General features: G+C 39.0%; 2 protein-coding genes and 1 long non-coding RNA gene across 3 annotated transcripts; 2 read left to right on the top strand and 1 right to left on the bottom strand.

Annotated features, from left to right (window-relative positions):
• The first annotated feature begins 1,754 nt into the window (after positions 1-1,754).
• Positions 1,755-5,180, top strand: LOC139781014 (uncharacterized). Its single transcript, XR_011720394.1, has 2 exons — positions 1,755-2,007; positions 4,203-5,180. It is a non-coding gene; the product is annotated as an uncharacterized lncRNA (long non-coding RNA).
• Positions 5,181-8,410: 3,230 nt separating this feature from the next.
• Positions 8,411-9,643, top strand: LOC139780988 (proteasome subunit beta type-2). The gene is made up of 3 exons (XM_071719739.1): positions 8,411-8,624; positions 8,961-9,317; positions 9,399-9,643. Exons 1-3 carry the CDS (start codon positions 8,534-8,536, stop codon positions 9,572-9,574), a joined length of 624 nt encoding a protein of 207 aa, XP_071575840.1. The 5' UTR covers positions 8,411-8,533; the 3' UTR covers positions 9,575-9,643.
• Positions 9,644-10,061: 418 nt separating this feature from the next.
• LOC139780987 (minor histocompatibility antigen H13) lies at positions 10,062-12,820 on the bottom strand. Its single transcript, XM_071719738.1, has 6 exons — positions 12,558-12,820; positions 12,095-12,205; positions 11,946-12,028; positions 11,641-11,815; positions 11,065-11,558; positions 10,062-10,967 (listed from the first exon to the last, which is right to left on the bottom strand). The coding sequence occupies exons 1-6, from the start codon at positions 12,747-12,749 to the stop codon at positions 10,886-10,888; spliced, it is 1,137 nt and encodes a 378-aa protein (XP_071575839.1). The 5' UTR covers positions 12,750-12,820; the 3' UTR covers positions 10,062-10,885.
• Between the last annotated feature and the right edge of the window lie 551 nt (positions 12,821-13,371).

The raw sequence follows: 13,371 nt of genomic DNA, 5'->3' as shown, positions 1-13,371 counted from the left end.
CGCATATGCTCCTAAAAATTTAGGTCCTAATTATTGTATTATATTAATTATCGGCATTGTTACACGCATATTTAATTTATTCTCGATTCGCTCGGAGTGTATAATAGTCGTACACGTTCAAATGTACAAAAGACTCGCGAACGATATTTAAAGAAAATTGACAAATCGGCATTGAATATATATCTTGATTGAGAGAAATTTTAATTAATCAAGTCTCTTTGTCTGACTTTCAATATTATTAGGTATAAGCGTGCGCGCGTATCCTCAGAGAGAATCACCGCGGATCGCGGATGTTCCTTCGAGAGTAACCCATTGATGGCGAATGGCGATAAAGGTGTCGCGAGTGGTTATCACATTTCGTTGCCTCTTTTCAATCCGCGTACAAATCTAGAAAGGAATAGCAAAATTCTTCAAGTTAAGATCGGTAGACTCGGCGCGTGCAACAAACGCACGCACACACATACAATTGGTTATATAATCAAATTAATCAAAGATTCATTCTCTCGCTATATTGATCGTTAGTAGGGTACATAATATAAACTCTCCAATGTTTGTCGCGCTCGCGTCTCTTATTAAACGCGGTCGCGGGCGTCGCGGAAGCGAACAGCGAACGTGAAACGCGCCGCGAAGCATCCCGCCAATTTTTCGATCGCGTTATCAAGCATAATCTCGCTTTATTCTTTCGTTTCAGCTCCATTGGTTTTCGCGCATTCATCGTATGCGCGGCGTAAACGTGCGTCTTCTTCTCGCGTTCGTATCGATCTTCACGATCGTATCGAGAACATTGACGAGCGTAATGGACGCGCGTGAACGTGCGCGTGTTGACGGCTAATGGAAAAAGCGCTGGCGTTCCATCATAACTGTTTCGGTAGCGGGATGCTGCGTCGGTTCTTTTTATTAGGAGGATCTCGCTAATCGCGTACCGCAGATCGGTCCGGTCCGGTGCGGTGCGGCGCGGCGCGGCGCGCCACCGCGCGCCGCCGCGCCGCCCGGATCGCGGCGGAATGGCGGAATAGGTATATATCTCCCTCATCTGCTCTGCAATCGTTGGCATGGTTCATCACGGTAAGTTCAGTGAACGTATTACGAGTCGCGAATGGATCCGAATGAAGCGTAACGGAACGGTGTGCGGCGTGCGGCGGCGCAGCGGCGGACGACCTTCGCGGATGCGCGGCAAGTTTCGCAAGTCGTCGAGTTCGACCGCTGCGAGATTAAGAGACTTGGGCCGGTATTCATAGTCGGATCTTATTTCAAGACCGTCTTAAGTAATGTCTTAAGATGCTAATACGGCTCTGTGATTGGTTTATAACATCTTAAGATTGTACTTGAGACGGTCTTAAATATAAAGTCTGATTATGAATACCGCGGCCTTGGACGCGACCATTGCGAGTATATCCGGAGTATAAGGGATATATTCATCTTCGATGTCCCCAAGTATTATAATTATAGTATTTATTCATTTGTCCGTTTATTTCGCCTCGCCATTCATTATCTCTCATAAACGTACGTGTATTATTTGTATTATGTATAATATATTTGACTCGTAGAATATATTCCGTCTCCGTTAAATTTAATCGCGCATCGCGCCAAAATCGCCATTGAAATCCAATTAAGGCTGCGTTCGAAAACGTCACCCGAGTGCACACGAGTATACTCCCTTCTCTTTCTATCTCAGCTAGTTAGAAGGAGAAGGGAGTATACCCGTGTGTACCCGGGTGACGTTTCCGAATGCAGCCTAAGTCTGACACTCGATCTGCACTTGATCGTTCGACTGTTGGAAATAAATTGCGCGTGCATCATTGACGGCGCCTGAGATTGATGCGATCGAAAGTATAACGGACGGACTGGTCGACTGATTAACGAACATTTCGGATTAACGCGTAACGAGTTTGCATTCGCGAGCACAATATTATATCATTATCATGTCATCGCGCACGACGCGAGAGGATATTGTGGACGGAAACGAATCGTAAAGGAACATGCGTCTTTACACTACGTGTCTTTATCGTACGTAAGTCGTGGTCGTAAGTATAATCGCTCGCGTAACACGCTCTGTTTCCGCGCGATGGGCTATCCTCGTTTTGGCGAGTTTCCAGGCTAAGCGTTACTTTCCAAAAATGTGTCCATTTCCGTGGTTGAATGCGCCACGCGATGTGTCACGCGCGCAATCATTCGTGACATATATATCCGGAAAATTGTGACCGACGTGCGGTGCAATGTGCCGCGATTCTCCAATATATTTCACGTTCTTGTATTGTAGTATATATGTACGCGCGCGCGTACGTACACACCCTAGCAATTATAAACCCTTCTCATTTAAGATTCCGATAAGGCGATCCGAGATTAACATGTATATTGAGAGAGAGAGAGAGAGAGAGAGAGAGAGAGAGAGAGAGAGAGAGAGAGAGAGAGAGAGAGAGAGAGAGAGAGAGAGAGAGAGAGAGAGAGAGAGAGAGAGAGAGAGAGAGAGAGAGAGAGAGAGAGAGAGAGAGAGAGAGAGAGAGAGAGAGAGAGAGAGAGAGAGAGAGAGAGAGAGAGAGAGAGAGAGAGAGAGAGAGAGAGAGAGAGAGAGAGAGAGAGAGAGAGAGAGATGACTCGATTCGTTACTTGACGCGCACGCGGTGTATTTACGTTATCTCTCCCTCTTCCTTGAAGCTTTATAAAAAGGATATGACTCTCTTTTGCAAAAAACTTTTCAAAACGTTCTTCCATGTCTCTTAAATTAGTTATTCGCAAAGACATTGGTGTCTTTTATGACGAAATTCTCGTCGAGAGAAAATTTTGATATGCCATTTGATTTAATTTTCGTTAAGCATCCGCGAATAAAATAGACGGACATTGATCGATTTTTCAAGGAACTTAATTGTGTTTATGTTGCAGGCATAATACAAAATCAGGCATTTTATAAAATGCCTAGACCTAAATCAGGCATAACGTCATGCGTGTACCTACTTTTATAAAGCATCATTTAGATTTCGCTTAAATATTTGAGAAATATAACAGTTTGTGTCAGTGCTAAAAGTGCCAAGGGTAATTTGCTGATATGTGTGTAGACAGTAGTACACATGCATGTAGGCTGCGCTCCTCTCCCGCATAAAAAAAAACTAATCTTATATATAACGCCAAGCCTATTTCAATCTTTCAGTTTCAAGTTTTTAGAAATATATGCTCCCACGCATATATTTACAAATTTTTTTATTACATATATATGTACAAGAATTATTTCATAAACTCTTATTTCTTATCTAAAACTCTCGTTATGTCGGCTTTTTGTAAAATGTCTATAGGCATTTTGTAAAATGCCTGATTTTGTATTATGCCTGCAACATATATATATAATATAATCTCTTACTATTTTAATCATTATAATTAATGTATCGAACGCTTGAACGCGTTCGTTATTTCGATAATCGATTATAATAGCTTTACTCTGTTTTATTCTCCAACTTGGCGAGCAATTAAAATTCGTTGGCGAATAATGATTGGAAGTTGCAAGAGCCGGTGTAGCTACAGGATGTGTATCATGGACTTTACTCGACAAACTGCGGGAGCATGTTTTACAAGTAAAAATAAGAAAAAAATGTTATATGAAGTTTGTCTAGAAATGCTTTGTTACAAAGTTGTAAATAAATATTGAAGCGAAACATGATCTATATATACCTATATAGTTTTTTGACTTGCGAGATTGCCAAATTTAACGCCTCTTGATTTTCACTTATAAGGAATTTTAAAAAATAAAAATATTGAAATAGCTATTTCACGTTCCGTTTCAATATTTGTGTATAACTATATATAATAAAGCATTTCTAGCCAAACTTTATATATTTTTTTCTTATTTTTATTTGTAGAATCCCTTGCCGGCCGGGAAGATGACGTCGATTTTACACATTAATTTGATGCTGAAAAGGTTGATAGCTGGGTTAAATCGAATTGATCGACGTCTTTTTGACGTCGAATCATTGTTGATCGATTTCATCTTTTTGACTAAATGACGCGGTAAGGTATATATGCTCCCGCAGTTTGTCGGGTACCTAAAATCCGGGACATGGCCTGTAATAAGGGCCGGTTTCACCATCTCCGATTAACTGTAACCTTCGATTAAACTCACTCTTCGTCTCTTTCTAAGGGGGACAGTTAGAAAGAGTGGAAGAGTGAGTTTAATCGAAGGTTATAAAATATACACGTTCTACGATTTTCCACAGGCGTTCCCATGTCTCGGCAAGGAGTAGCAGACAAGAGCGGCCACTACAGCTATTCGACACAGAAAACCTCAGCTATGTAGCGGGATCGGCACGTGGCGGGCGGATTCACGCTCACGTAAATGTATGCATACATATGCACGCGAGTATCACCTATATCTGCCTATCTCCGAACAATGGTTTTTTGGTTTGCGATAATATTCCATGCGTGAAAGAAAGAATCGTTCTCATCAGCTTCGAGGGATATCGATCAAAAAATGACCAAATTTACGTCATTTTTTGGTCAATATAATGTCTAATTGACATCATTTTGACTTTTCTGTTCTCCTTGGCTAAGCTATAATTTAGAATTTATCTTTTTTACTCCATTTTGAAAGGAAAAAGATAAGCTCTGAACTATAGCGCGCATAGCCAGTCGAATTGAAAACAGACCCAAAATATATATCTCTTTTATGACATATTAGGTATTTTTCCCAAAGTTTTATTTAAATCAAACAAGTATTAATAATAAAAGAGAAGGTCTCTGATTCAAGAGATGGCAAGTAAATTTTCGAGCGTTTTATAAAATATCGTATTAATGCGTTCTTCAGCTTGAGAAGAAAGAAATCAAAGTGACGTATTATTATAATAGTTGAAAGAAAAGTTTCCGTTACTATATACAACATATTATTTTGAGTAACAAAAGTAATTTATCGTAATAAAATGACCGAAATCAAACGTACGTAGGGATGGGATATGTTGACTCATATTAATAAGGCACCACTTTTAGCTTGACCCGCTGTTGCTGCGAGCGTGAGACGTGTGCGAATATGTGATTTGCTACCGATGCTGATAGACCGCTAGGTATATATTTAATATTTTTATATCGAAGAAAGCTACATCTAAAATAGTTTACAATTGTTTTTCCGCAACAGCATTTTGCTATTCGATTATTATAAAATAATTTTAAAAGATGCAATATATATCTTTAAGAAGCACATATATCTGCTACCCGTTTTGTATTTCTATTACGTTTTCATTAACGGATCATCTCAAATACTTATTAGTCTGTAAAATGATTTGTACAGCATCCATATATAGATATTACAGATTGTTTTATTGGCTAAAAAGTTTTTAAATGTGTATTTAAATGACTTTAAATATAAGAATAGATTATAAACAAGCCTTAGTGCGCATACTCAGTGCGCACTAGTGCAAGCGCCCGAATTCGCCATAAGTTAAAGTGAAACAAAATATACTTATTCCACTAAATCCCACTCTAAAGCCGGTTCTACGATACGTTGCGAGCGATGGCAACTGCTAGTTGAAAAGTGTTATTTCCACGTTGCGCTTGTCAATTGCGGTTGTCAAAAGAGAGTTGGCGAACTTTTAACTTTTTTGGCGACGATAACTGGCAATCGGCAAACAGAAATTAACACTTTTCAACTAGCAGTTGCCATCGTTCGCGACATATTGTGGAACCGGCTTAAGGGTACGGCTGTACGTTCCCGAATCGAGCAACGCGATTGGTCGAAATCCTACTGTTACTGTTACGAAAAAGTGTGTGTGGCCAGCTTAATGGCTCTGGCCCACAGGACGCGGCGACGTGACGCGGTACCGCGGTAACCAATCACTGTCTTGCCTTTCCGTTCGGGCCTGAGCAGAATAGCTGACTTATAATTTTAAGACAGTGTTTTATGCTTTAAATCTTTGTTTTTAGCAACGCACAATACTGTCTTGTGTCTCAAGTCTTACAATGTTGACACTTTGTACACTCGTTTAAGACTTGAGACACAAGACAGTATTGTGCGTTGCTAAAAACAAAGATTTAAAGCATAAAACACTGTCTTAAAATTATAAGTCAGCTATTCTGCTCAGACACTTCTACTTCCGCAAGTAGTACGGAAAGGCAGATGGTAATTGGTTAGGCCCGGTCTACAATGGATGTTGTAAGTCGTGAGTCGTAAGAATTGACCAATCACAGTCTATTATTCTTCTTGTGGTCGAAGAATAATTAACTGTGATTGGCCAATTCTTACGACTTACGACCTACAACATCCATTGTAGACCGGGCCTTAGGCTGCGTTCCCACTATACGCGTCGCGCGTCGCGTCGTCTGTCGTTAACCAATCTAAACATTCCGTCACAAATAATGTAATAAAATAAGATGTTTTGATTGGTTAACGACAGACGACGCGACGCGCGACGCGTCGTATGGGCCAGAGTCATAACTTATTGACCGCGTTCAGCAGACACAACTGTTTTGTACAATAAAACATATTCCCAAAACGAAATATCTTTTAACGTTATATTGCTCACTACTATTAGTTAAGCTGTTCCTTTGAAAGTTTGGTTTGTACCATCCTTATTGACAACTTTTCATTATAACTCTCTTTACTAAAGAAACTATTCTTAATTTCTCTTTTCATACCTTAAAATAACATGATGTGGGAAAAATAAGATTTTGCTCCAAAAAGCTAGTATTCATCGTTTACGAATTTTGGCTTTCACATGACAATTTAAAGCGGGGAGCACACACTTCTGCACAACGCATAATGCGTTATGCAGAAGTGTGTGCTCCCCGCTTAAAGGCCATCGCACACAAAATGCATAGCTTAGCATAAGCGTAGCATAAGATCGCTAAACCAATGAGCATCCAGCATAAAGTCGCCATATTGATTTACATAAGATGCTCATTGGTCCAGCGGTCTTATGCTATGCTTATGCAGCCTATGCAATTTTGTGTGCGATGGCCTTAAAGGTCTATCCAGACAAACTTGCATAGGTGCATAACCATATGCATAAAGAAACGGATTGGTCTATGTCCTAGTTTACACCGATCACTTGATACGCGTATTAAATAGTAAATAACTAGTAAATTAGTTTGATTATTGGCTGATCAGCTCGAATATACTATTTGATACGCGTATCAAGAGATCGGTGTAAACTAGGCCTATTTCCTTATGCACATGCATATAGACCAATCAATTCTCTTATGCTTATGTTTATGGGCTTATGCAAGTTTGTGTCGATATAGGCTTTAAGGTGGAAGCACATAAAATTGCAGGAGCCATGAGCAGAATGCAGAAGCCATATGCGCATGCGCTATGGTATCTGCATTCTGCCCATGGCTTCTGAATTTTCAATCTACATAAAAATACATAAGCAGTTTATGTAGATTGAAAATTCAGAAGCCATGGGCAGAATGCAGATACCATAGCGCATGCGCATATGGCTTCTGCAGTGACTTCTGCATTCTGCTCATGGCTTCTGCAATTTTATGTGCTTCCACCTTAAGGGCCGGTTTCACCATCTCCGATTAACTGTAACCTTCGATTAAACTCACTCTTCGTCTCTTTCTAAAGCCTTGTGTACACGATACTAGAAATTGGTCCGAGTTTCGGTTTAAGCCAATAAAACTGCTGCTTTTCTGTAAGAGCTGCAAGTTGATTGGCTTAAACCGAAACTCGGACCGATTTCTAGTATCGTGTACACAAGGCTTAAGCCCGGTGTCCACGATGCAAGAACTGTGTCCAAGTTTCGATTTAAGCCAATCAACTTGCAGCTCTTACAGAAAAGTAGCAGTTTCATTGGCTTAAACCGAAACTTGGACACAGTTCTTGCATCGTGGACACCGGGCTTTAATAAGGGGGACAGTTAGAAAGAGATGAAGAGTGAGTTTAATCGAAGGTTACAGTTATGCTGGGTCTACAATGCGAGTCGCAAAGTCGTGAGTCGCAAGAATTGACCAATCACAGTCGATTATTCTCCTCAAATACGACTGTGATTGGTCAATTCTTGCGACTCACGACTTTGCGACTCGCATTGTAGACCCAGCATTAATCGGAGATGGTGAAACCGGCCCTTAGGGCCGATATCACAGTCTCCGATTAACGTGATCCTCCGATTAAACTCACTCTGCATCTCTTTCTAACTATCCCTCTAGAAAGAGATGCAGAGTGAGTTTAATCGGAGGATCACGTTAATGGCCTAGTTTACACCGATCTCTTGATACGCGTATCAAATAGTATATTTGAACTGATCAGCCAATAATCAGACTTATTTACTAGTTATTTACTATTTAATACGCGTATCAAGTGATCGGTGTAAACTAGGCCATTCGGAGACTGTGATATCGGCCCTAAATCTGTCTGATTTACGTTAGTTTAACTTGCGGCCACCGGGCGCGCTGGGGAGAATCTTTGCGTCGCCAATAGAAAACAGACTTTATGTACACATGAGGTTAACTCGTTAACTTGCCGTCACTACTCACTTGCCGTTTTCGTGACAGGCATTTTCGCTGCGTTTGTCGATTACATACGTTTCTCCGGGCGGATACAGAAGCATATCACGGAATGGAGTGCTTAATCGGTATTCAGTGTAAAGATTTCGTGCTAGTTGCGGCGGATATGACAACTACACAATCTATTATAGTTATGAAAAGCGGTAAGGTGTTTATCACGTTTTATATTATCACGAAACCCTTGTCATTGGTGACGCACATATATATATATATATATATATCATTGTAAAAATCATAATCATTGTCTCATTATTATATCACGTTGTTATATACAGCGATATATAACAATATGCCATTTATAATGTTTTCCACATTAAACTATACATATATCGCATTGTTACGTTATCAGCAATTACCGTCGTAACGATTTAATAATAATCATAACAATTTCGACAAATTATACAGATTTAAAATTACTTGATATAAAATTATAAAAATCATTACAAATTATATTATTTATTAACAAACGTCTTTTATAGATGAACACAAAATCCACAAGATCTCTGACAAGCTTGTCATGGCAATATCTGGAGAATCGGGCGACACAACACAGTTTTCAGAATACATTGGGAAGAATATTCAGCTGTACAAGATGCGAAACGGCTATGAATTGTCCCCCAAAGCTGCGGCTTGTTTCACAAGGAGAAATCTAGCCGATTATCTTAGAAGCAGGACTCCATACTTTGTCAATATGCTACTGGCTGGATATGACAACGATTCAGGACCAGAATTATACCTTATCGATTACTTAGCGTCCTGTGTAAAAGTTCCTTATGCGACTCACGGATATGGTGGGATGTTCTCCATGTCTGTTTTAGACAGATACCACAAATATGGTAAGACCAAGGCATTAATAACTAAGACAGCAAACAAATTAATATCAGCTGAAAGATATCAAATAGAAACGTTTCTTGCAGATTGTACCGAAGAAGAGGCATATGCATTATTGAAGAAATGCGTTCGAGAAATTCAGAAGCGATTAATCGTTAATTTGCCAAATTTTAAAGTTCAAAAGATATCCAAGGATGGGATCAAAGATATGCAGCCAATCACAGCTGAGAACTTGGCTGTGGAAAGTGTTGCTAAAGAATGAAAGAAACGTTTACTTAATCTTTTTGTAGGAAAAATATTTCCATCATAGAAATAAAAGATCTATTTGTAATTTGACGATAAAATTATCAACGATTATACAACTGCTTACTTTTTCTTATCGAGAAATATGAAAAATAGCGTTCTATTTCTTTATCACACACCACATATGTGCGTATATCTATATATATATATATATAGACGCTTAAAAGGGTACGAGTAAGGGTGGATAGTCCATGTTTTTTTGTCCAAGATTTTAATAGCACAACATTTATGTTTACCAAAAAATTTCGTTAAACAAGAAACTGTCAAAATACAAAAATTTCGCACATTGTGACAATATTATTTGTAAGTAATTTTTAATAGTGGATAAAAATAGTGACAAATATTGTACCTTTATATTCATTAGAATTACAAATTTCTTTTTTTCTAAAGGTTTTTCGCGAATTGAAAAGATTGTGCGGTTCCAACAGATTTTTAAAATTTGTATATACATATTTTCGGATATATGTTTTATTCATTTTAATCGTAAGTATCCATTTCTCACAAATAAATATATATTAGCATTGTATACTACAATATTTTATTCCGTAATAATTTTAGATAGGAAATAACCTCTTATACTCGATATTAATTCGTTTAACGCGTTGCACGGAAACAAAATTATTTCTACATTCATTATTCACGATTATCACTCACACATGGTAAAAAAGTCGTTAGAAATTGCGGAATGTTAGTAAAAACTTGTGTGCAACTGGAATTGGAATTGAAACTTATACCGAATCAATTTTTAGAATGATATAACGCACCGTAACGTATTGCAAAACTCAGGGAGACTTAATAGCAGTCTATCGTACACATTGCGTACGAAATATAAATCAACAATTGGAAGTATTTTTATTCTATTTTCTCTCTCTCTCTCTCTCTCTCGCTTTAACGAACAGCAGCGTGTCTTCCTCTCATCCATCTCGAAATGTCGGTCATTGATACCATACTGAGTGATAAAGATCTCTTTTGCATGCAAATAAAACTGCGTTCTTGGTTATCACAGTCCTAAATTCTGGATTCTTCATCTTCAGATCGAAACGATAGCCATGAACGCAAATTGTGAATCATATCATATGAATATATCTTGCAATTCATATGCAAGATATAGTTAAGCTATTGTATTTTACAATGCGTGATTGTACGTCTTGAGCTTGAACCGTGAACTATTACTCATTTCCTTCTCCTTTTTCCATACGCATGATGAATTCGAAAGATAAATTACAGGATAATGTCACAAATCACACAGCGCATCTTATGCATCAGGATATTATTTATCCTTTTTCGCTTCTACTTGGGTTTGCTCCGATTGTTGCGCCGTGTTCATAGGTGGCGACGGATGATCTTCATACCTAAAGGATAATTAAAAAAAGAACCTTTCATGCACGTTGCAGACATAAAGAAATGAATGAATGTGACGTACAATGATCACAATTGGAAAATACTTACGAAAACAACGCCTTCAGGTCTCCCTTGACTAACGCTAAGAGCAATGGCGTGCCTATGCACGCAGGTACTAAATATAGCAAAGCAGGTTGTGCGTGATTAAATAAGTGCATAATCATCATGGTGGCGAGTAATCCCATGAAATACGCAAAAAATGTCGAATAAAAGTAGACGTTGGTCTTCCTGCTCAAACTGTTGTCGAATCGCAAAAGCAACGCGATAAAGATACCAGGCAATACAATGTCACCTAATCCCAACATGGCAAAATTATCAGCGTTCAAGCCCTTTTCTAAAAGATCTTGTGGAAACACAAGTTTAATGGGCACTTCAAAGGACTTTGCGACTGTCACCATTACATCTGTACCAAACACCCAAAAAGCATCATAAAACAAAAGACCACACAGTAAAATGCATCCAGTCACGACATTGTTAAGATGTAATAATTCGACTCCATTAATGGCAAAGGCTATGCCAAAGAGATTGTTAGCTATCCAGTGCTGGAAAAAAAAACGAAATGTAAGAAAGATGTCAAAGTATCGATCTACAGTCCAAGTCTATATTGAATTTTTCATCGTTTACTTTTTTCAGAAGGTACCAGGCACCCACAAACGAGCAACAGATGAGGCACACAATGTCGTGAAGATTAAACTTGTAATTAATTATATGCTCCTCTTTATCATCCTTTCCTTTTGTAAATAAAATGTGATACTGCGTCTTTGGGATCGCAGCAGGCACCAACGATGAAATCACTGGGCTAAAATTTTATAACTTGAGAATTTCTTTGTATTTAAATACAACAAAATGCGTCAGTAATCAAAATATTTCATTAAAATTACTAAAGAGTTTCAAAGACATATTCATAATTGTACAAAAGTCAAAATTACCTCGTAAGATGACACAAGGCTAGAATACCGAGAAAGAAGAAATATCCGGCTAATATCAGATTAACGTACTCTTTTGCAAATACCTGTTAAAAATCATCTCGAGTAATATTTTGCAAAAAAGTAACATTTATATACGGATATCCAATTACCTTATATAATATATACAAGCCAACTAATGTAACACTGGAGATGAGAGGAAACATGGCAGCTTCTCTGCGAGACATGGTGTCGGGCTGTTCACCACTCGTTTTATACAATTGCTACAAAATAAGGAGTGACGTAAGACGTACGAAAAAGAGAAAAATTCGACGATATATACCTATATAAATAATACATATATAAATGATAATTTTGCAATCGTCGTAACTCTATTTCAATAGCTCTGTCTCGTTGCGCTTTATCGTGAGATCTTGATGGATATTTCACCTTAACGGGTCTTGTATTTCATGAAGAATTAATTTACGTTAATAAAAGAGACAAACATCGAAAACTACGACAGAAAATTCTTTCGTAAATGATTGCGATACCGTCGCCCAAAGCGAAATAAGGGAAACAAAGAGACGTTCGGAAGGACGTCTGTCAGTCAAACATATGTCAAAACGCGTGGCTAACCTGCTGTTCCTTATGGTGCTTGACCGCACGGTAGCTACCGAAGAAAATCGGCAGGATGGCCATAATAATGATGCTGCCATAAGCGATCGCCATTCCCTCGGGTGTCGACGGTACTCTCGCTGTAGTTGCATTTTGGTATTCCGTTATATTTTCGTTCGCCTGTGCCGTAATTTCGTTTACCGTGCTCGCCATCTTGGATACGTCGACACAGGACGAACACGACAATCGGATAAGAAAGCGAGGACAAGTTTTCGATGACGATTTAGCAGTGACAATGATAGTAACATAGAAGCGAAACTAGAGAGAAGGATGAGAGGCGCAACGACGGCGATTTTCTTGGGACGCTTTTGCTAGGCCGTACAGTAGCGCCACACATCCACTTTCAGGAATTGGAACTACGAGTCACATCCACTTTTCGATACTGTCGATGAATTTGGTTCATGTCCGTGCTACGTATGTATACATCAACTTTTCGATATTGGGTGCGTTCGGGGAGCTCGCTACCACGCTACCAACGCTAATGCTGGGTCTACAATGCGAGTCGCAAAATCGTGAGTCGCAAGAATTGACAAATCACAGTCGATTATTCTCCTCAAATTCGACTGTGATTGGTCAATTCTTGCGACTCACGACTTTGCGACTCGCATTGTAGACCCAGCATAAAGGTGCGATTTCACGATGACGCTCGACGCTGGATTCGAGCGTCAAATCTGGTCACGTGATTAGATTCAGCCAATCCAGTGGTTAGGTTATATTTCGCGTCCCTCTGAATCTATCACGTGACCAGATTTGACGCTCGAATCCAGCGTCGAGC

Source organism: Temnothorax nylanderi, unplaced genomic scaffold, assembly GCF_030848795.1.
Source record: "Temnothorax nylanderi isolate EJ_2023f unplaced genomic scaffold, tnyl_v1.0 TNYL_tig0309_pilon, whole genome shotgun sequence".
Lineage (NCBI taxonomy): Eukaryota > Metazoa > Arthropoda > Insecta > Hymenoptera > Formicidae > Temnothorax > Temnothorax nylanderi.
Note: the sequence above shows the minus strand (reverse complement) of the source record. Positions and strands in the feature narration are given on the sequence as shown.